General features: G+C 39.5%; 1 protein-coding gene across 4 annotated transcripts in view; it reads right to left on the reverse strand.

The window, feature by feature from the left end:
• LOC126283583 (CDGSH iron-sulfur domain-containing protein 2 homolog) overlaps positions 1 to 27,190 on the reverse strand; it is an 82,469-nt gene extending 55,279 nt beyond the window's left edge. Inside the window, exons 1-3 of one of the 4 annotated variants that reach the window (XM_049982286.1) lie at positions 27,056 to 27,186; positions 26,077 to 26,168; positions 4,836 to 4,949 (exon numbers count right to left, since the gene is read on the reverse strand). In XM_049982286.1, the coding sequence (XP_049838243.1) occupies positions 4,836 to 4,949; positions 26,077 to 26,168; positions 27,056 to 27,065 (216 nt within the window). In that variant the 5' untranslated portion in view covers positions 27,066 to 27,186. Of the gene's footprint in view, positions 1 to 4,835; positions 4,950 to 26,076; positions 26,169 to 26,265; positions 26,528 to 27,055 lie in introns of those variants that run through there. The other 3 variants (XM_049982284.1, XM_049982285.1, XM_049982283.1) reach the window with 3 other exon arrangements.
• Positions 27,191 to 27,726: the final 536 nt, after the last annotated feature.

The raw sequence follows: 27,726 nt of genomic DNA on the forward strand, positions 1-27,726 counted from the left end.
TGCTAAGCTCAACAGTGTTTGACAAGAGTATTGCATTATGAAAACAAGCAGTAAAAGCAATTATTTTAGTGACTGTTCTGGCAGTTTAGACCTTCACATGAAGTGAACAAAAGTGAATCAGCATTTAGACAATTCACTAGTGTTCACAACTTCTGGCTTGTACCTGTTAAGACACATTTACACTTTAGGTTCTGTAAGGCAATAAGAGGTGAGCATGTAAGAACAGTAACTCTCCAAATGCTGCCTATTTCTTTTGTACGTAAGTTGTCAGCTGAGGTTTCATTCAATGTAACACTAAGGTAGTTATGATGTAGAACAGTGGTATTTGGATAGGATACTTTCTACAATGAAAATTCTGAGAATTACAGCAAGCAAAATGGTATAGGGAAAGAAAAATAAGTGCATGTGTATTTCTGTGCAGGTGTGAAATCCAACTCCAGCCTCCCTTAACCTTGTTTCAAAGCTTTATACATGCATTCACTGAAGATTTGAGTTACTTGCAGGAAATGAGGGAAAGACTGAAATGCAGAGCACTAACTACTGAAAAGCAACTGCACCTGAAGAAAGGCCAGCACTTCCACTCCAATTCTTAGAAATGAGACAGAGGTATTGTTAATTACTTGCTTCACATTTTACCAATGAAAGCAAATTTTCCCAGCTGTTCATACCAAGGTGAGCAGTGAAGTGGGGTATGCATAAACTCTGACAATCCCTTTAATGAACAATGCCCAGTGGATCACAAATTATTACTCAAGACTGTGCACTAAACAAGAGTTAATGCTTCTCTGTACCACCTTTCACACCTTCAGACAATGGTCTGTATAATGATGCTAATTTGCTTCAAATGACAGTCTTCGAGACATGTCTTACATTCTTTCCTTTTAACTTAGTTGTCATTAAAACACGTCTTACTTCCATAGGTTGAGAGAATAGTTGTTTAGATCGTAATACCACTGTTTAAAGCTTACAGGCAGCAGAACTTTGATACTTTTATTCAACAAATTATTCTGATGTCTCAAACTGAGCCACTGTTAATTGACATGACCAGTATTGCAGAACATTTTAGGCTGCCTTCAAATGCTGGCTCGCAAGCAACCTTCCACTGCTCATATGCATGTAGAAACAGTGACATTCAGATAAGGGTTATGAGCACTGTCAAACTCAAGAAGCAAGGAACTGTTACTGGCTTTTAGACAGGGTCATGTTTCTGATAAAAACTGATTTTTTTCAGAAGACTACATTAATATGAACTTAAGGGTGAAAATTATCCTGCTGTTGGTGAAACTGATGGGATTATGAATATTATGCACAAGTTCCAATTAGTGAAGTTCACCATTCATGGCAAAGCCAACAAAACTTCCTCAGTCCATCTAGCATCTACTCAGCTAGATCCATGTTCCACCAATCTACATTTCATTTTCATTATAGACTTATCTTCCCCTTCTTGATCTATGTCCTTACATTTCTTGTAATAATTCCCAACACATCTCCCCAATGCTCCATGTGCAACCCAAAATTGTGCAATAGCTGCAACATTGAATGTCCATGTGCCACAGCAAGACCAAGTTGGTAACAAAAGGTATATTTCACTGGAAACTTACTGTAAGCATTCCTTATTTTTCACAGTTACATTTATTTCTTTTAGCTGCCAGGTCTTCAACAAATTCACTATCAATATTACAATTTTCAGTCCACAAATGTTTTTTTGTCTTTTTACATATGACCTTCAGGCTCTTTTCCAAACAGTTCTATTAAGATTTTCCACTCAGAAAACAGCACCATGTCATTAGTTAAAGGTGGTAGGTATGTTCCATCAACATGAATCATTTATTTTCACATTTTTTGAAATGTTAAGAACATTTTCTAGGCCTGCTGAGAAAAGTTCTGAATTTTTTCCTCCAATTCCTATCAACTCTGAATTTCTACTACCCATCAGTCTTCTGGAATTTGTAACATGGACATACATTCAACATACTGCCGTAAGTTTAATTACCACCTTGTTCCTCCAGGACTGCCAGCATCAATTCGGTTGAAACAGAGTCCAGAACTCAAATCTATTCCAAGTGAAATATAACTTCATACTATTAACTGTTCTGTCCTACAATTTTATTCACAGCAGCAAAATAGTTCATTACACTAAATCCACTTCTAAAATCAAATTTTTAGCTTTGCTTCCTTAAAATTTTATACTGTTTCTATAAATTTAGGTATTGGTAATTTTAGTGAATGTGCCAAGTACAATGAGAGGAGGCCATTAACTTATTTTTGATGTCTGTCTGTCCCCATGTGAAGTGGAACATTTACAGTACTACTACAGAATGTTTCTGTCTGACACATTCTGCACATAATTTTAGAGGTTTTATTTGCATCAATTTGCACCAGGTTTAAGAAATTCTACTTAACTACCACCTCCCAGTCTCTTGTTTCTTTACCTTTCTGGCTTTCAACACCATCTCTTATTACATCCTGAGTAATATTGATTATTCACTAGGGGTTTCTCTTATTTCACAAATAAAATCAACTTCATTTTTAGAAATGAACATAAAATTAAAAGGAGACATATGTACGAAGTACATCAGAAAATACACAAAATTTTATGATAGATCTGTTCATAATTCTTTTTGTAAGTTAGGTTAATAGATTTGAAGCTGATGGACTTTATCTTGGGAACATGTCCTGTCACCCCTGAAACTGTGACATTATTTTGAGGTACTGTTTCATTTTTTCCTAAAATCATTTCTCTCACTGTTAATGCACTAAGCATCTTTTTCTAGTACACCTGAACAAAACAACCAGCAGATCACATTTGTTGACAGTTTGTGCTGTCATAATGGTAATACCATCCTAATGAAGCCAATAGGTGCTCTCTGCTCAAATACAGTATGGAAGAAATTGAATAGTGAAGGTTTGGGTGGATCTGTCAATATTTTGCAACTACAAGTCACCCAAAAGCAATTATAACAACATACCAACTGATCCAGTATGACAATGACAACTATAATAACACTGGTTCAACTTCAAATTACTGAACATCTTTGCTCATCAGAAACTGAAGATCAGTTTTGCACAGAATGGGGAACAAGATTGCAATAGACCACTTTAATTCAGATGTAACTTTTTTACAGTTATCCGATCACTATGCATTTAAGGGAGCACAAAGACCTGAGTTAATTTAAACAATGCAGCCAATGCCAGTAAGCTAACTGTTTATGTGAAAAAATTTCAATATCTATAAAGTGGTTTATCTCTCACTGCATATACTGAGTACAGCTGTAAATCTTCTGATTACTTCCAGAACCTTCTTCCAGAAAATTGTCTATACAAATCTGCTGTATAACACTATTGATTTGCAGGAATTATAATATAGTCCTTTTTCTTTGAACACTGAATGGACACTTCACATTTACAGAGCATTTCTCCACTGAGGAAATATGACAGCTATAAATGCAGTAAAACCAGTGACCTACCAAAATATTGGGTAATTTCTCAGCACTACTTAACACCTTCCTGTGTTCTGTGCTTTGGTGATAGTGTCCTCAGCAAGAATGTAATTACTGTTTCCCTTTAAGTTCCATCAAGGTTATGTAGGAGAAGTATTTGCTGCAACATGTCTAGGTGTTCAACACCTGTCAACATCACTCTCAAAAAGTTAGTAGAGGCCTTTGAAATACAGGACTGTCCGTTTTTGGGGAATGAAGAACAAGTCCTATCATCATACTTGAGTATTCTTTCAGGCAAGTGGGATGGAAACTATTCCAATTGTCTGATAACATTTAGCAAGTTAATAGGGCCATAATATATAGCCAGTGTTCTTTGCATGCCAGGTTGAGACAATAGTGCTCCCTAACAATTACACTGGAAAGAAAATTAGAAATGAAAACACAGATTCACACCATTCATTAGATCTTAACATGAATGTCTACGCAGAACTAAAAAGAAAGACCAATGCATGCAACCACAGAAATATTCAAATATTACAGGCATCATTAAAACCATGACCACAAAAAATGTGTTAATTCACAAAGGCTTCAATGGTGTTTCCTGCAAAGTAACTCTCACTTGAAAAATTAAAAGTCACCCAAGACAAATTTATCATCGACATAATTAATAAACCATAAAAATACTTGTGGTTATTAGTTTAAATTTTATTGCCCCATGAAGTGTAAATCCAACGACATGTGGATTACATGTGCAGATATAAATAAGCAGACAGAAGTAAATTACTGAAAAATTCTTACACCTATTTTTTAAAATCTGTTATAAATGTCAAAATAGGAGCAACACTACTTAATATTGGGAATTATGTGATTCAGAAGAAACTTTTGCTTGCATCAAATAGTCAATTGCTTCATCCCAAGTTTTTGGAAATTCTTCCTGATATTCCTAAAGTCTTCTACAACCTGCTTACATGAACACATCTTTGGTTTTCAACACATTTATTCTGCTTGCCTTTCTTGTATTTGAGAGTAAGAGTATGAATTTCCTCAATGCCTGCTCCGAAGCTAAATATTTTACTTTCCCTTCTATTTTCCACTCCCTCCATACAACCTTTCCTCTCAAGTAAGGAGAGGAACTGTCACGCTAAGTCAAGAAAACCCAACTTCTTCACAGTGAACAAAATTTCCATAGAGCATTATTCTTCTGGGATAAAATATATCACTATCCAGAGCAAAAATAGCAGTAACCTCTATATTGAAATGTAGAAAGAATTTCATTATGCATGTCTTTCAATTTTCAGTTGCAATGAAGAACAAAATTTTGGATAGTAATTACTTTCAAGGTAAGTAATCCAACATATACTCCATGACAAGTAATCTGGAAAAGTAATGAAATACCTTTTTGCTTCGCCAACAACGACAAAAGCTCACTTTGTCGCCAATATCCTCGATATCGAAAACATCTGCTACTTTTGCCAGATCTTTCCTTATATCAGGATTGATCATATTTTTCTGCAAACAAGGAAGAAAAAATGTTATTGGACCATCACACAACATACAAAACAAAGTGTTTCCAACACTGAAAACAAGTTTACTGGTAATGACTTGTGAACATCTACATCTATGCTCCGCAAACCACTGAAATGCATGGCTGTGCACCTATTATTAGGGCTTTTTCCTGTTCCATTCACATATGGAATGTGAGAAAAAACTGTCTTTTAAGTGCATCTGTGTGTACTGTGATTAATCTTGTCCTCACAATCCCTACAAGAGCAGTGGCAAAGGTTAAGATAAATTAGTGAATTTATTAATAATCTGAAACTCAATTTTTGAAATAATTCTACTGAATAATTTTGCGTTTTATGAAATTATTCAGGCCTTCACATCTGCTGTTTGTAAAATTCAATGTGGCATACTTCGTATTACAAATCCACCCCCAGTCTCTGATACTTCCAACTGCAGATTAATCTCACTCTAGAAGCTCACAAATTTGTGTATCTTACACCCTGCACCATACATGTAGAAGGGTTTGGGTGAAAAACGGTTCCAACGGAGAAATTATCAACAGCCCCCTCCCTGCGCCAAGAAAAAAAAAAAATTGTTTTAGTGTGTCCCCCATCACGTCCATGAACAAATCCACTTCAAGAAATTTTATCCTCCCAGAAAAACTGTTAGCTATTTCATATATGCTCGCCTTGTTTACTAAGGTTGGCAAATAATCTGGATTTTAGAGACAGGATAAGGGACGTCAGTCTATAAATTGGAAGATGCAGGTGTGTCAGCACTTTGCATCCAAGCTCCCTGCAATGGGGAAGTAGGGTCAACTCAAAGCACAAGCATGTCAAGAGGTTTCGATTTAAATGTCTTTGAAGCTGCCAGATCAGTTAAAAAGTTAGTTCCCTTATTTTATATCCTTAACTCTGCCCAGGACATTGTCAGGGAAGAAGATTTACTAGACTTTTTAAGTCAAAATTTCTAAATAATTTCGTTGAGGGGAAGTGAAATCTTACTAATTTTGAATATAATTGAACAAGCTTTATTAGTAGAATTACATGCATTTTTGTTGTCCACAGTGATCATTCAGAATATAATTTTTAATTTTTTGTACGAAGATTTAGTAGGAGATAAGTCCTGTTTTGTGTATTATTTCCATGAGGTATTCTGCCTGGTCTCTGTGCCATTCCTAGAGAGTTGAAGATTTAGTTTAAGCCTTGATGGGCAAAAGATGTAGTTTAAGGTGCAAAAAAGCCTCAAATGATTGGAGTTGTCACATCCTGGTTTTTAGTAACAATTAAGTTATTCCACAGAAAAGAATAATATCAAACAAGACTGGAGGTTTGCAGACAACCCCGAGCTATAGATCACTATGATTTAATTTAAAATATAAGAGAACACTATACATTCGCCATTTTTTGCAGTATTATTGGAACATGTTTCATTCTAGTTCCCAACTTTTACTTTGCCATAATTTTGACAGAAAACCACCATAACTTAGCAACCAACTTAGATTTTTATTGACTGGCAATTACTGATCCAGTGTAGGTATTTTGTCTTCTAAACTCACTATGTTGCTGCTTACATCACGGCAATGGATAAGTCTCACCAAACAGGACAACCATTAATTACATTATTTTGTGTATCTTCTTACAAACTTCGAACAAAATGGTCCAAGTATAAAATATAGAAATGGTGCAGCTAAAAAGCTCCAGAAAACTTCTTTGCAAATAAAAGCTAAATAAACCAAAATTTTTTAACTGTTAAAAATCTTGCACCAAGGACCAACATGCCAGTGGCCCAAATTTGAACTGTCAGTCTTGCTGCAGTCCTGACTTACTTAAGGGGGACAATTTTTGCACATAAAATCCAAATGGTCCACATTAAAATAGTGCTATTAGCTGAGCACTGAGCCCAATTAAAATCTTTTGCAGAAGTAATTCTATTTGTACCATGTGCCTAGCCACCAGCTCCAGTTTGTCATTCAAATTTGCTTGATATACTGAAACATAGCTCTAGTATCACAGATGTTTGAATGGCTTTTATAGAAATGTCTACTGGTCAGGGATAAACCAAAAACTTCTATCCTACATGCCTTATTCAAATAGGAACTGAGCACCATGAGCCGCCCCCATCATATATCTGTTGAGAGGCCAGACAAACGTGTGGTTCCTGAAGAGGGGCAGAAGCCTTTTCAGTAGTTGTAGGGGCAACTGTCTGGATGATTGACTGACCTGGCCTTTTAACACTAACCGCAATGGCCTTGCTGTGATGGTACTGCAAACAGCAGAAAGCAAGGGGAAACTACAGCCGTAATTTTTCCCAAGGGCATGCAGCTTTACTGTATGGTTAAATGATGGCATCCTCTTGGGTAAAATATTCCGGAGGTAAAATAGTCCCCCATTCGGATCTCCGAGTGCGGACTACTCAGGAGGACATCATAAGGAGAAAGAAAACTGGCGTTTTACGGATCTGAGTGTGGAATGTCAGATCCCTTAATCAGGCAGGTGGGTTAGAAAATTTAAAAAGGGAATTGGATAGGTTAAAGTTAGATATAGTGAGAATTAGTGAAGTTCGGTGGCAGGAGGGTTGGGTTGGGGTTGTTTTGGGGAAGGAGACCAGACAGCGAGGTCATCAGTCTCATCGGATTAGGGAAGGAAGCCGGCCGTGCCCTTTGAAAGGAGCCATCCTGGCATTTGCCTGGAGCGATTTAGGGAAATCATGGACAATCTAAATCAGGATGGCTGGATGTGGGATTGAACCGTCGTCGTCCTGAATGCGAGTCCAGTGTTTAACCACTGGTGGCAGGAGGAACAAGTCTTTTGGTCAGGTGAATACAGGGTTATATATACAGAACCAAATAGAGGTAATGCAGGAGTAGGTTTAATAATAAATAAAAAATGGGAGTGCAGGTAAGCTACTACAAACAGCATAGTGAACGCATCGTTGTAGCCAAGATAGACACGAAGCCCTTGCCTACTACAGTAGTACAAGTTTATATGCCAATTAGCTCTTCATATGATGATGAAATTGATGAAACGTATGATGAGATAAAAGAAATTATTCAGGTAGTGAAGGGAGATGAAAATTTAATAGTCATGGGTGACTGGAATTCAACAGTAAAAAAAGGGAGAGAAGGAAACATAGTGGGTGAATATGGATTGAGGGAGAGAAACGAAGGAGGAAACCGTCTGGTAGAATTTTGCATAGAGCATAACTTAATCATAGCTAACACTTGGTTCAAGAATCATAACAGAAGGCTGACATGGAAGAATCCTGGAGATACTAGAAGGTATCAGGTAGATTATATAATGGCAATACAGATGATTAGGAACCAGGTTTCAAATTGTAGGACACTTCCAGGGGCAGATGTGGACTCTGACCACGATCTATTGGTTATGAACTGTAGATTAGAACTGAAGAAACTGCAAAACACTGAGAATTTAAGGAGATGGGACCTGTATAAACTGAAAGAACCAGAGGTTGTACAGAGATTCATGGAGAGCATAAGGGAGCAATTGACAGGAATGGGGAGAAAATGCAGTAGAAGAAGAATGGCTAGCTCTGAGGGAAGAAGTAGTGAAGGCAGCAGAGGATAAAGTAGGTAAAAAGACGAGGGCTGCTAGAAATCCTTGGGTAACAGAAGAAATATTGAATTTAATTGATGAAAGGAGAAAATATAAAAATGCAGTAAATGAAGCAGGCAAAAAGGAATACAGACATCTCAAAAATGAGATCGACAGGAAGTGCAAAATGGCTAAGCAGGGATGGCTAGAGGACAAATGTAAGGATGTAGAGGCTTATCTCATGAGGGGTAAGATAGAGAATGCCTACAGGATAATTAAGGAGACCTTTGGAGAAAAGAGAACCACTTGTATGAATATCAAGAGCTCAGATGGAAACCCAGTTCTAAGCAAAGAAGGGAAAGCTACTGACGGCCTTGGGAGAGCCAGTCTTGACAAAACTCTACCATCTGGTGAGCAAGATGTAATAGACTGGCAAAATACCCTCAGACATCAAAAAGAATATAATAATTCCAATCCCAAAGAATGCAGGTGCTGACAGATGTGAAAATTACCAAACAATCAGTTTAATAAGTCACGGATGCAAAATACTAACGCAAATTTTTCACAGACGAATGGAAAAACTGGTAGAAGCTGACCTCAGAGAAGATCAGTTTGGATTCTGTAGAAATATAGGAACACATGAGGCAATACTGACCTTACAACTTATCTTAGAAAATAGCTTAAGGAAAGGCAAACCTATGTTTCTAGCACTTTTAGACTTACAAAAAGCTTTCGACAATGTTGACTGGAATACTCTTTCAAATTCTGAAGGTGGCAGGGATAAAATACTGAGAGCGAAAGGCTATTTACAATTTGTACAGAAAGCAGATGGCAGTTATAAGAGTCGAGGGACATGAATGGGAAGCAGTGGTTGGGAAGGGGGGAGAGAGAGAGAGAGAGAGAGAGAGAGAGAGAGAGAGAGAGAGAGAGAGAGAGAGAGGGGGGGAGAGAGAGGGGGGAGAGAGAGAGAGAGAGAGAGAGAGAGAGAGAGAGAGAGAGAGAGAGAGTTGTAGCCACTCCTCTATGTTATTCAATCTGTATATAGAGCAAGCAATAAAGGAAACAAAAGAAAAATTCGGAGTAGGTATTAAAATCCATGGAGAGAAATAAAAACATTTGAGGTTTGTCGATGACATTGTAATTCTGTCAGAGACAGCATAGGACTTGGAAGAGCAGTTGAACAGAATGGACAGTGTCTTGAAAGGAGGATGTAAGATGAAAAATCAACAAAAGCAAAATGAGGATAATGGAATGTAGTCAAATTAATCGGGTGATGCTGAGGGAATTAGATTAGGAAACTTGACACTTAAAGCGGTAAAAGAGTTTTGCTATTTGGGGAGCAAAATAACTGATGATGGTCGAAGTAAGAGGATATAAAATGTAGACTGGCAATGGCAAGGAAAGCTTTTCTGAAGAAGAGAAAGTTGTTAACATTGGGTAAAAATCGAAGTGCCAGGAAGTAGTTTAGTTTCTGAAAGTATTTGTATGGAGTGTAGCCATGTATGGAAGTGAAACATGGCCAATAAATAGTTTGGACAAGAGAATAGAAGCTTTTGAAATGTGGTGCTACAGAAGAATGCTGAAGATTACATGGGTTGATCACATAACTAATGACGAGGTATTGAACAGAATTGGGGAGGAGGAGTTTGTGGCACAACTTGAAAAGAAGGAACCGGTTGGTAGGACATGTTCTGAGGCATGAAGGGATCACAAATTTAGCATTGGAGGGCAGCGTTGAGGGTAAAAATCGTAGAGGGAGACCAAGAGATGAATACACTAAGCAGATTCAGAAGGATGTAGATTGCAATAAGTACTGGGAGATGAAGCTTGCACAGGACAGAGTAACATTGAAAGCTGCACCTAACCAGTCTCAAGACTGTAACAACGACGACAACAACAACAATCCTGTACCTTTTGCTTTTCTGTGGCAGAAAACACGATCCCTCACTATTTAGGGTGCCCCTGAGAAAGACAGTCCTAATCTCCAGGACTGAGGATGAGTGTGAAGCCCTGCTACCAGCTTCTTTCTCCTCTGCAGCCACTGGTGGATGTCGTCTTTCCCATTAGAAGAAACCTGGGAAGGGAGTGCCCCAAGTGACCCCTTTCTACAGAGGAGCTGAAGAAGACACACTTCTCTGGCTTAGAAGTGGGGACAGATGTCCCCAATGGTTAGGGGTGTTGCTCCTGAAGTAGGTGGCACAGAAGCAACAGGGAGTGAAATGCCCCACCTTCAAGGGGGTAGGTGTAGTCTTCTGGCTCAGAGATGACCAGATTGTAGGAGCTGATGGTGCCAGAACTGTTTTAGTGGCAGCGTAAGAATGTCATACACTCAGGATGCAGGCGTTCAAATTTTCTCTTAGCCTCAGCGTAGGTCAGTCGGTCCAGGGTCTTTTATTCCATTATTTTCCTTTATTTCTGGAGAATCCTGCAGTCACACGAACAAGGCGACTGGTGCTCTCCGCAGTTGACACAGATGGGAGGAGGGGTACACAGAGTATTGAGTACCACGGGAAGACATATGGCCGAACTCCCAGAACTTAAAGCACAGCATCAGGGGAGGGATACAGGGATTTACATCACACTGGTAGATAATCATCTTGATCTTCTTGGGCAATGTATCACCCTGTAAGGCCAATATGAAGGCATCGGCGGCAACCTGATTATTCTTCGGACTCCGGTGGACATGCCAGATGAAAGTTTACACCCCGCATCTTTAAATCAGCACGAAGCGTATTTAAGCTCATATGGGGTGTGATGGTTACAGAAACCTCCCCTAGCTTGTCACGAGCAAATAACTCCCGTGATTGGGCAGAGCATGCGGTTTTTATCAAGACTGACCCAGATCTCATTTTGGACAAGCCCTCCACCTCCCCCGAACTTGTCCTCTAAATGCTCAACAAAAAACTGAGGCTTCATCATCATGGAAGATTCCCCATCAGCTCTCTAACACACAAGATACCAGGACAAACAACAGCCGCTGCCATCCTTAGCCTGAGGTTCCTCCCATAGTGTGGCCAGGGAGGGGAATGATTTGGGGTCTTGCTTCTGTGCACTGAATTGTGTCCATGAACATGTAGAGACTACTGGTGTTTGACCACCAGCAAGAGATTATGTACTATGCTTCATCACATGTCATCCACTTTGATGCCAACCACCCTGACCAGGGGCCCTCCCAATGGGTGCCACCCAGCCGCAGCAAAGCCACCTGGCAGGATGGCCAATGCCTGGAGTCCCAATGCCCCAGGGGGATGGGCATACTTGGGGAGTTAACGGTGCAGGCATCAGCAGAGTGAGCCCTGTGTGGTCAGGGAACTACAACCGACAGGGTACATGGTGGCCCCACAACAACAGACTTGCTACCGTGCTGGATACCAGGTGCAAAGAAGTCCATGGTAATCATCAATATAGGAAGTGACAATGCATAGCGTATGGTGGAACGCGCCCAGAAAGGTGTCCTCACCAGAGAGTTGGACAAAGGGCAGGGCAGAAATGTGACGAGAAAGTGGGCTAAAGATCTCAATTCATGATGGACACGATGCACCATGTAAGGTGCCCTTCCCAAATGGCTTGCTCTTTGGGAAAATTTTGAAGAATGGAGATCAAACCCTACAGGGGACTACCACATGAAGGCCCTAACGCATGAAACTCCTTTAGTCGCCTCTTACGACAGGCTGACTACCTTGGGCCTATTCTTACCCAGGGTCGCAGGGGTGGTTTAGCAAGTTTATCAACCAGTGCAGCCTATGTGTTCAGAGGGTACCACACCATCTGGAGGGAGAGATATGTTGCAGTCAGTTATTTCCTGCCTCATCCATATCCTGACAGCCACAGCTTCAAGAGGATTTTGAAGAGGCAAATTCACTACATACTGAGTTCAGGACATAAATGCAAACTCCACCTGACACAATATTATAGACGCTATGGTTCTTTTAATATCCCTGTAGCCACGAAGGGCAAAGGTCTGCACTGCCGGGAACCACATTTCCTAGATGGAAATGCGGAAAGCAGGTGTAAAGTTTAACAGTTGCTGTAGTTCAGTTGCAACTCCACTGGAGGATGACATGATAGTGAGACTGGGAAGCCATGGAACAATGAGGTAGTTTACGACTCAGGGTCACCTGCTGCCAGCAAACTATTTCTTAAATTGGCTATTCCACCGTGTCTGACGAGATCTAGGTCCTCAGCGGGCACCAGAATCTTCACCTCATCCTCGGACGCAGAGCTGGTAGGCAGCAGTGGTGTGGGTGCCACTACAATTCACTTAGTCTTGAGGGTCTTCTTTCTGGATTTCTCTCACTGATCCTTGGGTTTCTCTGGCTAGGAGGGCTTCACTGATTCAGTCTCCAGGACTGGAAGGTGCCAAAGACAACTTATGCTTCTCCAGCTGAGAAGTGGAGACTGGCATCTCTGATGGTTGGGGGACAGTGCTCCGTGTACGTCAGTCACTCCAAGGTCTTTTATTCCACAGTTTTCCTTTCTTGAGCTGACACAGATGGGAGGCAGGGCACATGTAGTATTGGGATGAGATGGACGCCCACAATCTCGACATGTGATGCTGGAAGTACAGCGGGAAGACATACTAACTTCCACCACTTTAAGCACTGCATTGGGGAAGGGATGTATGGCTTGACATCACAACAGTAGACCATCACCTTTATCTTCTTGGTGAATGTGTCACCCTCTATGGTCAAGATGAAGGCTCCGGTGGCAATCTGATTATCCCTTGGACCCCGACGGACGCACCGGAGAAACTGAACTCCTCGGCATTCTAAGTTTGCATGCAGCTCGTTGTCTGACTGCAAAAAAGGTCCCTGTGGAATATAATACCCTGGACCATATTTGAACTCTTAAGAGGTGTTATGGTAACGGAAACATCCCTCCAGCTTGTAACATGCAAGTAATGCCCACAACTGTACAGAGGATGCTGTTTTTATCAAGACTGATCCTGGACAAGCCCTCCACCTCCCCCAACTTTTCCTCTAAATGCTCTACAAAAAAACAGACTAAATCAAGACAATGGGGTCCGCACCAGCTCTCTTATGTACAAGGTACCGGGGCAGATAAAGTTTGCTATCATCATTAGCCTGGCATTCCACCCATGATGTGGGCAGGGAGCAGAAAGATTTACTATCATACTTCCTTGCATTGTACTGAGACTGAACACTTACAGATTGCTTGCGTTTGATCACCGGCAAGTGGCATTTGATCACCGGCAAGTGTTGAAGTGGTATGTTCCATCACAGAGTCATCTGCCCTAATGCCACCCACTCCAACCAGGGGACCACCTCACGGGTGCCACTCAGCCACAGAAAAGGCCACCTGTCAGGATGGACATTGCCGAGAGTTCCAATGCCCCACAGGGTGATGGGCATTTACTTCCTAGCTTATGTGGGGAGTTAACGGCACAGGCATCAGCAGACCTGATCCCTGAGTTGTCGGGGGGGGGGGGGGGGCGGCAACAACTAACAGGGTACATGGTGAACCCACCACAATGGACTGGCTACAATGCTGGATACAAGGTGCAAAGAATTTCACAGTCTTCGTCAGCGCAGGAAACATTGCATAGTGGGTGGAGGAAAACACACCCTGGAAGGTGTCGTCACTGAAGAGATGAAGGATGAGCAGGGCTGCAATGCCAGGATGACAAAGTGGGCTAAAGATCTCAATGCACAATGGACATGATGCACCATGTAAGACACCCTTCCACAATTTTGAAAAATGGAGGTCAAACCCTACAGGGGACCATCACAAAGGCCGAAAGGCACGAAACCTTTTAGTTGCCTCTTACGACTACATAGAACATATTTCACAAAACATAGTAGACAGGTAGATTTCAGGACACTGCTAAATGAACCATAACATGTCGGCACAAGTTTTGCTCCTCTGGAAATTTTGGGCGAAGAATGGTGGGCAATCCACTATTTGTTAAAATGGTTTTTGCTCTGAAAGAGACATGCCAGATCCATCTGTCAAACAAAAGCTGACCCTAACTGTTCATCAATGACTGATAAAACAGTGTCCTCTTCTGTCTACCAAGGTTCAATGATGATTCAGTAATGCTAGGCACCCATAAATGAAGTTCTACATTAAATAAAAGAACAAGAAAATTTTGTTTCAGAAACAATGGAACATGGGAAGTTGCGGAGTTAAATTATCAGTATACTGAAAGACCCTAATATTGGAGAAGGCAAAGGCTTCATAGTATAGAACATATTTTAAGTACAGATTAGACTAGGAAAGATGCCAGGACTGGAGCTTTACAGATGTTAGGGAACAGTACCTAGTGGAGGTACATTACAGGTCCTATTTGTTGTGTTCTCACCATTGGACACAACCGGAGCTGGTGAACTTAGAATTTCCAACTGGCACCAAGGACAGCACTTTGAAGTTTGCCACCAACCACCTGACAGCCCAAACAGCAACCCACGCACTGCTGCCAATGGTCACATGGACTTCCGCATCGTGATAAGCGGTGGCCACAGGCACATGCATGTCGCTGGCATACAACAGTTCAAGTACGGAGGTCCAAAGTTGCAGTTCGTAGCCACAGTTCATACTGGAGATGAGCCTGCGAGATAGTCTCCAAGTGGAGTCACCTATAGCCTTTGCATAGATGCACGTGATTGACAAATTTGGCCCCTAGGACACAGTCTTGTGGACATTGAATTCATTAAAGCCTTGACAGGTCACTGCTTATCTTTATCTGTCTGCAAGCACATCCAATGAGTTGCTGTGCAACTTATGATGAGTACTGCAGGGGGAAAATGTGTATACTTGTGTGTCACTAATTTGTTTGCACTACAACAGTTCCTCCAACCATCTCTAAGCACCTAAGCTTAGAATGACACGTGAGAGTCTTTCTATTATTTTGTTTCATTTTGGGGCAGAGAAACATGCCGTTGTCAGAATCTTGGAACATTAATACAAAAATGAAGTTTGAAGTGTCTACATGTTAAGCCCAACTGAGGGAAGAAAGAAGTTAAGAAGGGCTTCCTCTTTGCGAAAGGTCCACAAAATATGCCGTAGAGATGACAAATGTCCCGAAGTAAAGATTAAATATCCTTCAAAGTATTGCTATGACAGGTATGCAGAAACAGTTGTCAGCCCATACATTGTTTGCTAAAACACCCAATAACTCAGATTGCAAACAGATACTAGAACCTAAAATGATCTACTTGCGGCAAGAGGACCAAGAGGTCTGCCACATCGCTGCGAGAGGTTTAATTCCCTGCAGCTTGTTCACATGAAGAGAAGAACAGTGGTGATGCCAAAGTGACATGACATATGGAAGTACACTGTTCATAAGGAATGAAAGAGCTAGCAGGCCAAGGTAGGACAGCAGCCTTGGCAGCAGCATCACCAGCTTTATTTTTCATTAGACTGATACAACCAGAAACCCATATGTATGTCACAGCGACTCCTTCAAGAGCAAGTGGGAGCGTTCCTTGACCTGTTACACAAAGGGGTGGACTGTACAAACAGAGGGCACAGAGAATCCGAGCGTACGACAATTAAAAACTGTGTCACCAGACGAACTGCGTAGCCTTATAGAGGGCAAAAAGCTCCCGTGTAAGTACTGAGCAGCATTCCAGAAGCCAATATTGAAAATTGTCATTGCCAATGACGAAGGCACAGCTGACACCATGGTCATTGCTAAGTTCTGTACGAAGGTTGAGATACAGTGACAGATCTAATCAGGAGTAGTTTCCTCGGGAAGCGAATGGAGTCCAAGGTGAACACAGGCTACCACACAAAGCCAGGGTGGTGAAGGGTGCACACTCAAAGGGAAACTGGCAGTGAGCCCAAAGTTATGCTGCCAGAGCAATAGCTGAAAGCAAACTCTGGGAGGTGGTAACAGAAGGACAATGCACCTCATACTGGCATTCAAGGAAGTCATTGAAGGGGGCGACAGGATGGGTAGCTGGGTATGGCAGACATACAACATCCATATCCTGCTGAGGAGAACATTATGCCAGCATGACAGTGATAGTTCAGCAGCTTCTGCAGAGACTCAACCAGGCTAGTGAAGAAAGTGCCAGTGGCCAAATGCACTCCATGATGATTGTATTAAGACACTGTAAGATGTATGGATGTGCAGAGGCATAAACTAAACACCGTAGCGTAGCTTAGAGCACACAAGGGACTGGTACAAATTCAGGAGAGTAGTCTGATCTGCTCTTCAGTAAGTACTGTTTAGGACATGAACACTGAGGGACTGTGTACAGCAAGCATCCAGGTAAGGTAAGTGGGAGAACCAAAAGTTTTCTATCGAGCATGAGCCTCAAGAATTTTGTAGTTTCAGCAAACAAAAGACCAACAGGCCCAAGATGCAAATTCTCTGGAAGAAAGCCAATGACCACCAGAAATTAATACCAACAGTTTTTTCAGTGGAAAAGCCACTGTAGATACTCCACAAGTAAATGACAATCAAGACATCACTGAAGACACTGCCCAAGGAGACAAGTCTGTAGAAAACTGCAAATAGATCATAAACATTGTTGTCGAAATGGGAGCCAGAGAAGCCCAACAGGAGACAGACCAGAAAGGGTTAATGGCTATAGCAAAGAGGACAACACTGAATACCGAGCCCTGAGGCACCCCGTTTTCCTGGATAAATGTGTCCAACAAGCCCAAGTCCACATGTACCCTGGAAACTCTGTTTTAAAAATCCCTGAAGGAAATGGGGCAGGCAGCCTCAGAAGCCTCTATGTATAGAGTATGGATGATACCAGTCCTCCAGCACGTGTTTTAGGCTTTTTAAAAAACCACCACAGTCTGGTATTTCCACAGAAAATTGCTCATGACATGAGTTGACAAAGTGACGAGGTTGTCAACTGAAGAAAAGCACACTAAATAGTCTTCTGGAATGTGTAATAAATGAAGCAATGAAGGTCAAAATATCTGACATGACCCTAAATAAAGACTGTAGACTGCATCCAGTGTAAGGCCTGGCATCCTGTGATTGCGGAGTTTAAGGAGACGCAGCTGTCGCACCATGAAAATATTACCACGTATAGTGTGGGACTAAGCACCAATGATGTCACTAGCAACAGTGCGGCTATATAAGCTTGGTAGCTGCATCCACATGACAGTCAACCATTTGACAATGGAAGAAGTGGTCTCTGCCAAAAGCTCACGAATAGTTAAGCACTTGATGCGACTTTAAACCTCAGAAATTTTTATTAAGGCAAACTTTAAATATAATGTTAATGTAAACATAAGGCAGTATACATGTTGCACAGCTTTCATTTGATATCCATATTTGTTGACTTCATCAAATCTCAACCAAGTTATGACATTTTCCAACCTAACAGACACCCACTACACATTTGTTTGTCATCTCAACCAAGACTTCGGTGAAGGGCATTGGCAGCGTGCACTCACCCTAGCCCTGAATGCCCAGGGTCAACTGAATAAAAATTATTGGTAATGTCTGCAAATGGTTATAATGTTCCTTGTAGATTTATCTACCAATGTTTTGAAGCCTGATTTCTTGTTACTTTGTAGCATCCCAAAAGCAACTAATGGAATAACACAAAAATTTATGTTTGCTAAAGTGTTGAGCGAATAAGCTGGAAATAAAACTGTCTTCAACTCAAGGATTACCTTCCACAATTTACCTTCAGATTGTATGCCCTTGCCATCCACTAACCTCTGCACTTAATCACCCAAGCATTCATTCATAGAGGGACATATTTTAATGTTGACTCAACTACAGTGCAACATCAAATTTTTCACGTATTTAGATGATTGCCACAGGTTTAAAGTGTGATCAATGACACACATCCTGTAACTCACTGGAACTTAAATACTGAACCTTTGGCAATCTTGCACTTAGGGAATACACAGTTCTTTCATTGCATGCTGCTGTTGGCTATTCATCATTAGTTGTAGCCAAACAGGTGGTAGTATTTGGTAGCCAATGAGAACCATTCCCTCTAATGTTATTTTTTCAATTCTCTCCAAGTATCTAAGATGGTTGTTAGGCACATGCTAACAGCACAGCTTAAATTTATAATCTTGCTAGTCAAAATTATTTACCCATTTTTTCCCATGACTAATTTCTGAGATGGTGACACCTAAGAGATAACAGTATAAATTTCTGCAAGTTGAAAAAAATACCAGCTAACTTCATTTATTAAGCACAGGAAATTACGAATGAGGAATGTGATTGGCTGCCCACACTCAACTAGAGCCATAATTTTCACTTCCCCCTCATGGGGACAGTTACCAACAGCAGCATGTAATGGGAAAGCCACAGACATTGTGAGAGGACTTAATGAACCTTTTGATTTGTAGTCTACAGACACTAAGCCACACTAGATATGAGCTTACTAAGAAATAAAGTTTCAATGAAAATGACTTTAGGAACTACTCTAAACAGGTCAGAAGAAAATTCATCGTAGTTTGTAACCACAATCTCAGAACCAATTCAGAATTGTGCTTAATCAAATTTCAAACAATTTTTCAAACTGCCACTACACCACACAACTTATGTTCTCTAAGGTATACAGACCTTAGAAAGATGAGTGACAGGAGGTGTAAAATGGCAAAGCAAGAAAAGCTACACATTTATACAAGACTACAGAAGCATCCATGAATACAGGAAACAAATGCTGCATATTGGAAAAATAAAAAATCTTTGAAGGAAAGCAGGGAGCTTTATAAAAGAGTTCAGATGTCAGGCCAATACTAAGCACAAGAGAGAAGGCAGACAGAAGGAAATTTAGGAAGACTAAATGCAAGAATGAGATTAAGAGAAGGATGAAGATAACATGGGGGGACATGGTACCGAAAAATTTGACAGTATGAATGACTGCATGTTTAAACACCATCTTGAAAAGATGAAATCCCATAAGAATAAGATCTGAGAGAACCATCCATCACAATCATTAAAAACTACGTGGGACATACAACAAACCTGAAATACCCTCCAACTCTGTTTGCAGAGAGCATGTTGGAGTATTTTGAGTGATGCTAGTGTAGTTGCTACTCACCATATAACATGCTGTCACAGATAGGCACAACAAAAAGACTGCACAAAATGAGTTTTCATCAAGGCCTTTGTTGTCTTTTACAAGAAAGGCCTTTATCAAAACCTCATTTTGTGACATTCTTTTTGTGCTCATTTGCAACTCAGCAACTAGTAGCAACGATCCCTTTCATAATGATCTTACAACAAAATTTAGCAGCCAGTCGGTTGCTGCTACAGGCAACAATATGACGTCTACAATCAAATTTCTTCAGTTATGTGCCTCTTGGCAAAATTTGTGAAGCTTCAGATGCAGCACTGATTTCTGCAGGTTTCAGTAAAGGTTATTTTTATTAGATTTTGTACGTGCACACATGTGATTGCATGGATCTGTCAGCCAGCTTTGTGTGGTAAGTACATTTGCATGTATTTTTGGCCTCTGTAGTAGAAGGTGTAATGTGTGTATTTTTGTAATTTTCTTTGACATGTTGGTACCAAACTCTGCTGGAGTAGCCTATGATTTTGTGGTTTTGGTAACTGAAGTTCATAATTAGTAGTTTATAGTTTTAGGTTCTGTGAGCTGTTATTTCAGTCTCTACGTTCTGAAAATATATTTGCTACATTAACAGTAAGTCATGAGCTGTGAATGACTAACTTCTACATTAGGGATTATTAACAATATTCTGTCATCAGTCACAAATTTTTATTTACTGCACAACGCTATTTGGAGCTGTTTGCAAGGATTGTATATGTCACACTGTATTAATGAGAAAATCTTCGAGAAATGTGAGATATTATGCCTAGGAACATATTACCTGTGGTCAACAAAGTAACTTCCACCTTCTGCATTGGTGAAAAAACTTCCATTTGCACTCTTTGAACCTATTTCCCGATAGTATTACGTGAGTCAAATGTTGCATGTATAACCTGTGATACAATGGTATGACTGAATATTGCATTTACTGTAACAAATTAGAATATCAATCCAATCTGGCAAATTCTCATTGATCCCAACTCATTGAATCTACTAACTGTGCCTATTATTGTTTAGCTAAAAACTGAAGCAGATCAAATAGATGATTAACAATATTAATAATCCCTAACCTATAGTAGTTGATAAAATTATTTTACTGGACAGATAAAAAAATCTCACCAAGCAGCAGCAGAAAACACACACGAAAGACTGAGTGGCAAGCTTCTGGAACCAGTGGCTCCTTCAGGCACAAGGGTTGAAGTGGAAGGAAGAAGGGAAAGGACTGGAGAGGTCTAGTAAAAGGGGTAGATTTTGGAAAAGTCACCTAGAACCGCAGGTCAGAGGAAACTTACCATACCAGATTAGAAGGAAAGACGGACTGTTTGGGACTGCATCGGACAAGATTTTGAACACTAACCTATAGTTAGTCAGTTGTGGGTTCTTGACCTCCTTTGAGCTATACAGGTTAATTGAAATACAAAATGCTGCTTTTTATGGTTTTGATCACTAGATGGCAAATGAAATATTCAATTCCAGTAGAGATTTTTCTGTATTTTTGGTCAGTTTATTCTTCAGAATTTCACAATTTTTTGGTTCTGTTTTGTCCTCACACCAAACTACCCCCTATCCCCACAGCTGTCCCATTACTTTCATTTTACTGCTGGAGTGAAGTATTTTGTGTCATTTGTATCTTTGTTTGCAAGTGTATTTAGTGATATGGTCACCATACTGTATATGCTGGAAATAAGGGTGTGCCATCTTGATGCTGTCACAGGCCAAAGCAGATGGGCACAATCTGACATTTCCACACTGTCAAATTACCAACAGAAGACTAACTGAAATCTAAACTGAAAGCAGAACTAGATTAATGAAAATTTTTAAAAATTAACCAGACTCATTTTCATAAAGAAAAGTTGGCACTTAGAGTTAGAAACAAGTAATAAAACTAAGTATATGTTAACATGTTGGGCTTGAGTCTCATGAATCTAAGGAACCAACTACAGCATATGATTCACAAGTCAGTGCTGACCAGTGACTTCTTATGAACTGAAAGATGCAACATACACAAGATTTCAAAATGGCAGTGAATACTCATACATTTCCATGGCTTGTAAATTTAATCACAAAATAGAGAATCACAGGAAATTCTTAACTTTGAGAAACTAATGGCCCAGTACATATCAATTCAGGCAGGCTAGGGAAAAATCTTACCATCACAGTCTCTGATGGTATTGATTTTAGCATACGTTAAAATGAAAGACTAAATAATGAACACATTTTTTGTTTTCTCCAAAAAATGTCTGCTCCAGAATACAGCCCTCCAAAGACATGAATTTTGGGAAAAAATTAAAATGCTGTATCTCTGGAATAGTTCTATATATTTTGTTGGTTTTTTATTTGAAAGATAATTGCATTACAATTACAAAGAAGTCCTCCATTTGAACTTATCTGTCACAGTTCTTTTACTACAGCATTCTGAAGTTTTTGTAGTTCATGTAAAATTTTTTTCTAAAATGCCAATCTGTAAAACATTGATTTTTGTTCTGTTAATTAGTACTATATAGTTCTACATTCCCTTAAAATGGGAGCTTCCACTTTTAGGTTGAGCAGGTTTTATAAAAAATTGAAATTTTCACCACACATAAAATCTGTTTTATTACCACATTATCACATAACAGGCCCCTAAAAATCAAAACCTAGCCTTATTTAACGTAATTTTAGTTTTGAAAGATGAGCAAGAGACTCGTTTTTAAGCATTTCAAATGGTTCCAAAATGTATGTGAAAGGTCCTTGACAGCTTCTGTGCACTGTTTTATACTGAAATTAACCAGTCAATGAACTAAAAATATTTTCCACTGCTTCAGTATCTTTGTTTGATGTAGAGTGACGCCTTCCTGTTGAACCAATAGGAAATGGAGTACTTACAATCTTCAAAACATTGTGAACAGGAAGTGAGCATTGATGGCATTTTTGCTGTCATTCAGCTGGACACAGCAACTGGTCCATAAATTTCACTACAATTTCATTTAAGTCATAATTGGTGTCTATAATTCTTGCAATCCACCAATCAGTCATACACACATGCCACAAACATCCCCTTCTCAGGTTGTGTATCTGATCATCATCCTGCTGTTTCTGTGGAGTTGGCCAATGGACCGTATTTTCCTTTCTTGCTCTTTAAACTATGTGCAAAATGATTTCACCCATCACCGAGTCCAAGAATGTGTCTTCTGAACTCTTTTCACAGAAGTAGTTTCGACCTTTTTTGTTTTGTTTTCTGATCACAGAATTTTTCTCATTTCTCTTTAGACAAAATAATGAGAGCTTGTGAATGTGTAAGATTTCATGACTCTCATAAAATCCTCAGCATTCTGAATTGCAGCTGTATTTGGTCTAGAAAGGTTATGTTCTGTAGCATGGTGCTTCAGCAGGCCTCTTACACCATCGCTAGGCCCCTTCCCATGAGCAGTAGCACTGTACATCCAGACAGTTGACAAGTGACTTAATTCAAACAGCTTGTAACAATTTTTAAATTGACTAGGAGCACCATCTGAAATAATGAACTTCTCTGCCCCTGCTTGCAGTTGAATTTTGTTCACTGCTAGCAAAGTGTATACTGACATGTCCTGTGTCATCACTTATAACTGCAACACTTGTGCTCTTGTTTTGAAAATGTGTCACTCCTGTAAAAAGTGAAAGCTAGTCATTACTTCAATGATACCTTTGTGCTACTTGTGGGAGAATCGCAGACCAGTTCTCAGCAGAATCACAGTGAAGCACTAAACAGTTTTACAGCCTGTACACAAGCTTTCACTACTGCAATGTGTTTTTGCAATTTCTTCAGATGCTGGTGTGTTCCTGCTTTCACTGACCATTTACCAAATTCCTCAATGAAACTGCGAGAGGCAACAGTTTTCTTAATTTCTTTTCCTCCCATGTCGCATATGTAATTTCTGCAGAGTTATCTGCTGTCTTCCAGGCCAAGTGTCTAAAGACAGTCCTCCCTTTCCAGGGCAGTCACCATATTCTTGAAGCAAAGAGGTCTCTCACTTTACATCACAGACTACTATTGACTTCACATGCCCAACCAAGGTGTCATGTCACATGTTCCAGGAAGTTCTTCAAAGTGACCACAAAAAATTCAAAATTCACCCAGTACACACAGACAGACATCTCTAGGTGGATGTGGAACTACCTACTTAGGTCGTAGGGCATAAAATTATGCAGTTGTATATTTGCTCTTATAATTTGCAAAAGTTTCTGTAATTCTCCAAGTTATGTACCTCCTCACTTTCACAACTTTTTTACCTTCAACTGTTACTGGTACAGTGTCTCGTTGGCACTCTTGCAAGAACAGTCCCATTTATCTTCCAAATAAAATGACTGCACTATTTGGACTTTAGCTACTTCTACAGGATGACTATAACAGGGATCCAGTCTTCCAAAGACTCCTTTTTCAGACCTCACATTTCTTGACTTGTCTACCTTGTACTTTGATACTGATGGAAAGTGGTTAAAAATTGTTTACTTTGAAAAGGTCTCCGGAATAATAGTTGAAGCTTACACCTTTTCATTGTAGGATGCACAATATTCAACAGCTGAATTGGTATTTGGGTAAAATTCCTGGCAAGAGTGCTTTGGTTCATTTTCTTCTGAAGATGGAATTTCTACTTTGAAGATTGTGGTCAGTGTTGCTGTAGTGTATTTATCAATAGCTCTAGTAATTTTTTCAGCACTTTCTTGATGCATAGAGCTTATGACTACACTAACCATGGTTTGTTGACAGGACTAACCTCTGTAGTCTACCGATTCCAGGTATTTAATTATCTTTCTATTTATGCAAAATTGCATCATGGGAGGCTTCATGTTGTTCAGATACTATTGCTTTTATTCTGTCAAAACATTTAAAACAAAAGTTGTCACTGGAAACATCTTCACTTTGAAACATTCTTCCAATGAGAACACTTATCCTCAGCCCAAACATTCTTTTGTCTGCAAGATATCACTATTTCATGGATATGAGAATAGGCAGTACACTTCACTCTGAGGCCCCAGTCCGAAGACCTTTCAAACCATCCTTTTTGCAAAACATGCTGTCACTGTGTCAAGTGGCAAATTCCTCGTGAAAACTCCGAACTCACTGGAAGAGTCTCAAATTTCTAGAAGCCTCTTCAGTAAACAAATTAGCACTGAACAACTACTATACAGAAACCTGCAATGAACAATGACAAACTACAAAAGTAAGAAATATCTGCAACAACGAAAGTGATAAGAAATAACTGCAACAAAGACATTAGTATCAAAACTTAGTGAAAACATACATCACCCCAGAAAGTTAAAAAATTATTTTTAAAAAGAATAAAACCTGTCCAACTTAAAAACAAAAGCTCTTCTTTACAGAGAATGTAGTATGACATGTTACTACTAAAACAGAAAATCCAGCTTTTATGGACTGACTCTTTGAAAAAATCTGTAAATTAGAAAAAATTCAAGAGGTAACAGTAAAAACTGATATAAGACCAAACATAGGATACCATTGGAATCAAAGCAATTATCTTTCAAATAAAAACCTAAAAATATCTAACTGTTACAGTCAGCATTTCAAAAATTTTCCGAAATTCACCTCTTCAAATAGGTATTCACAGTGTCATCTTTGGCGGCCTGTATCTCAGGACAACGATACTGACCTTTTGTATAATCATATATTATATGTTAACTTTTGTGTAATCATTTGTACAACAATCTGTGTAACTATGCGACTACTGACGTTATGTATAATCATTTGTATAACCATCTGACAATGCCTATACAACAACAGTTGTCTACAGGCAAATAAATATGAAAGTGATTCATTGATATCACAGTCACAAGCACTCCTAGGATAAGAGAAAAATGCTGTGGGGATGGTAAGTCTTTCTGTGAACAGGAAAAATCAAAGCCCATATCAGTTTAATTCGGTAGGATATAATGTAAGCCATAAAATCAATTGCAAGTCCAAAAATAAGAAACCTTACATCATAAGACGTTACCCAGCACATTAAAAAATACTTATGACCATACCAGTTAATAGTAATAACTGGCAACAAGTGATAGTGAGCTAACGAAATGTAGTACTAAGCAGAGGCTGCCAATAAATGTCGAATGGTTCAAATGGCTTTAAGCACTATGGGACTTAACATCTGAAATCATCAATCCCCTAGACTTCAACTACTTAAACCAAACTAACATAAGGACATCAAACACATCTATGCCCAAGGCAGGAGTTGAACCTGCAACCGCAGCAGCAGTGCGGTTCCGAAATGAAGCGCCTAGAACTGCTCAATTAAAATGTTGAAGTTGTCTTCAAATTTGCTGACTGGGACTTTGTCAACACATATTTAAAGTTATGTCTGTTACATGTTTACTTTTAAAGCACTTGAAAATAAAACCCATAAGAAAGCTTACTGACACCTCAGAGAACTATCTCAAAATAGGAATACTTCTAACAACTATTTGATTTCTACCACAGTATGTCACAGCACACACACTTGCCAAGTGAAATCCGTATACTGACAATAGATAGCAACGCAAAATTCCGGATTCGTGACATTCTTTTCATGTAGCATTTAAAAAATTTGACACCCATGTGCTTACCTTCTTCGAGCCTGGCCCGAAAGCCTTGTAGGTTAGGAACGTTACTGCTGCTATCGACGCACCAAGAGGGATGAGAGTTGTCCAATCGCGAACTGCAAAACACAATGGTGTACATTTACAGGCTTTGCAGTAAAACAAGCATATATTAAGCTTAACCCTGAACAATAAACATGTTCTTTTTACGAGCACCTTCCAATTTGGACCAGCCCTCAAACGTTTTGGGAATTGGCAAATTAGATAAATAAGTCGGTACGGATTCCTTGACGAAATTAGAAACTGGCTCCATTATCACCTTACAATCACGAACAAATATGACACACTCTCAACAGATTACTAATTGGTATGGGTGATAGAATATTTTAAAGTTTAATGTAACATGACAAAACCAGCCCAATTACAACCGCACTTATTTTCGTTGAACTACTTTTATCACCGTGCGTTCCATACTGCCAACAACCCGATAACAAATTTCGAAGATTAAAACTTCCTGATGCGATGGCGATACTGAATATAAATATTTGTTTCTACTACAAAATATTGCACCGCAAACATTTTAATGTCTTTCAAATTAAGACTACTTTTGTCTTGCATGAGAAACAACACTTTTTGAAGTGCAGAAATCCTTAAACAAAATTAGTGGTAGGGGAGAGGCCTTTTAATCAGATCAATTGCCACCCAAATATTTTTGGGCTGAATCGTTATTACAATTTTCTTATTACTTCTGAAGTAATTAGTCGATGGAGAACTTCAACGATGTTTATATAAAGCCAAGTTCTGATTCGCTAACGAGTTCCAAAAATAACCACTCGTTCAACCCGCGAAATCCTTCGTATTCTCCAAGTTATCCCGCGCCTAAAATCTACAACGTTGTTATTTATCAGCTTACGCCGTAACTTCACATCATTGACACCTGTTTCACAATAAAGCGCAGTAACCTCTCCGCCGTAATTGTATGCTTTTCCCGAATAAGCTTACTCACATTCCGGCATTGTGGTACACTGGCCTTACACTAACGACTTTCAAATGAGGCACTTTCTACTTTGCCTGCAATCTGCCTATCAGCATACAAAGCAACAAACAAGAACGACATAGTACTTGCATTTTCCCCCAAAGATATTTCTTCCTTACGGAGTAACATGTGCAGCTTTTCGGTTACCATCTTTGGATGTGTGCCATAATTTGTCAGTGGTGATTGTTTCGGAAATGTAGTATCCAAATCGTGTGTCAATTATTTGAACTTAACTTTCTTTCTTGTCATTTCTTGTTTTCTTTCACCTCTTCATTAAATTTCTTTTTTCTTCCTTCAGGCTAATTCACACCTATTCTCACATAGCTGTACCTGAAACCTCAATTTTAATGTTTTCTTTCTGAAAACGTATTTTCCCCTGTTTCTTCTTTTTTTCTGTTACGTATTTCTAAATTTTTTGCAATTTCTACGATCTAGCTTTTTTATAACTTGTTGTCCCAGGCATACTATTTTGTTAGCCTATTCTTGTTGATTCTGTACAAATATACAGAAAGTATCACAATTATTTTTCATATTGTTTCTGCATTTTGGTATATTTCATTATTGCTTCTAAACTTATCGGTTTCTATGATTCTTATTGAATCTGAAATTTTCCTGGTGAATCTTCTCTCTGATACTTCTAG

Source organism: Schistocerca gregaria, chromosome 1 (assembly GCF_023897955.1).
Source record: "Schistocerca gregaria isolate iqSchGreg1 chromosome 1, iqSchGreg1.2, whole genome shotgun sequence".
NCBI classification, from domain to species: domain Eukaryota; kingdom Metazoa; phylum Arthropoda; class Insecta; order Orthoptera; family Acrididae; genus Schistocerca; species Schistocerca gregaria.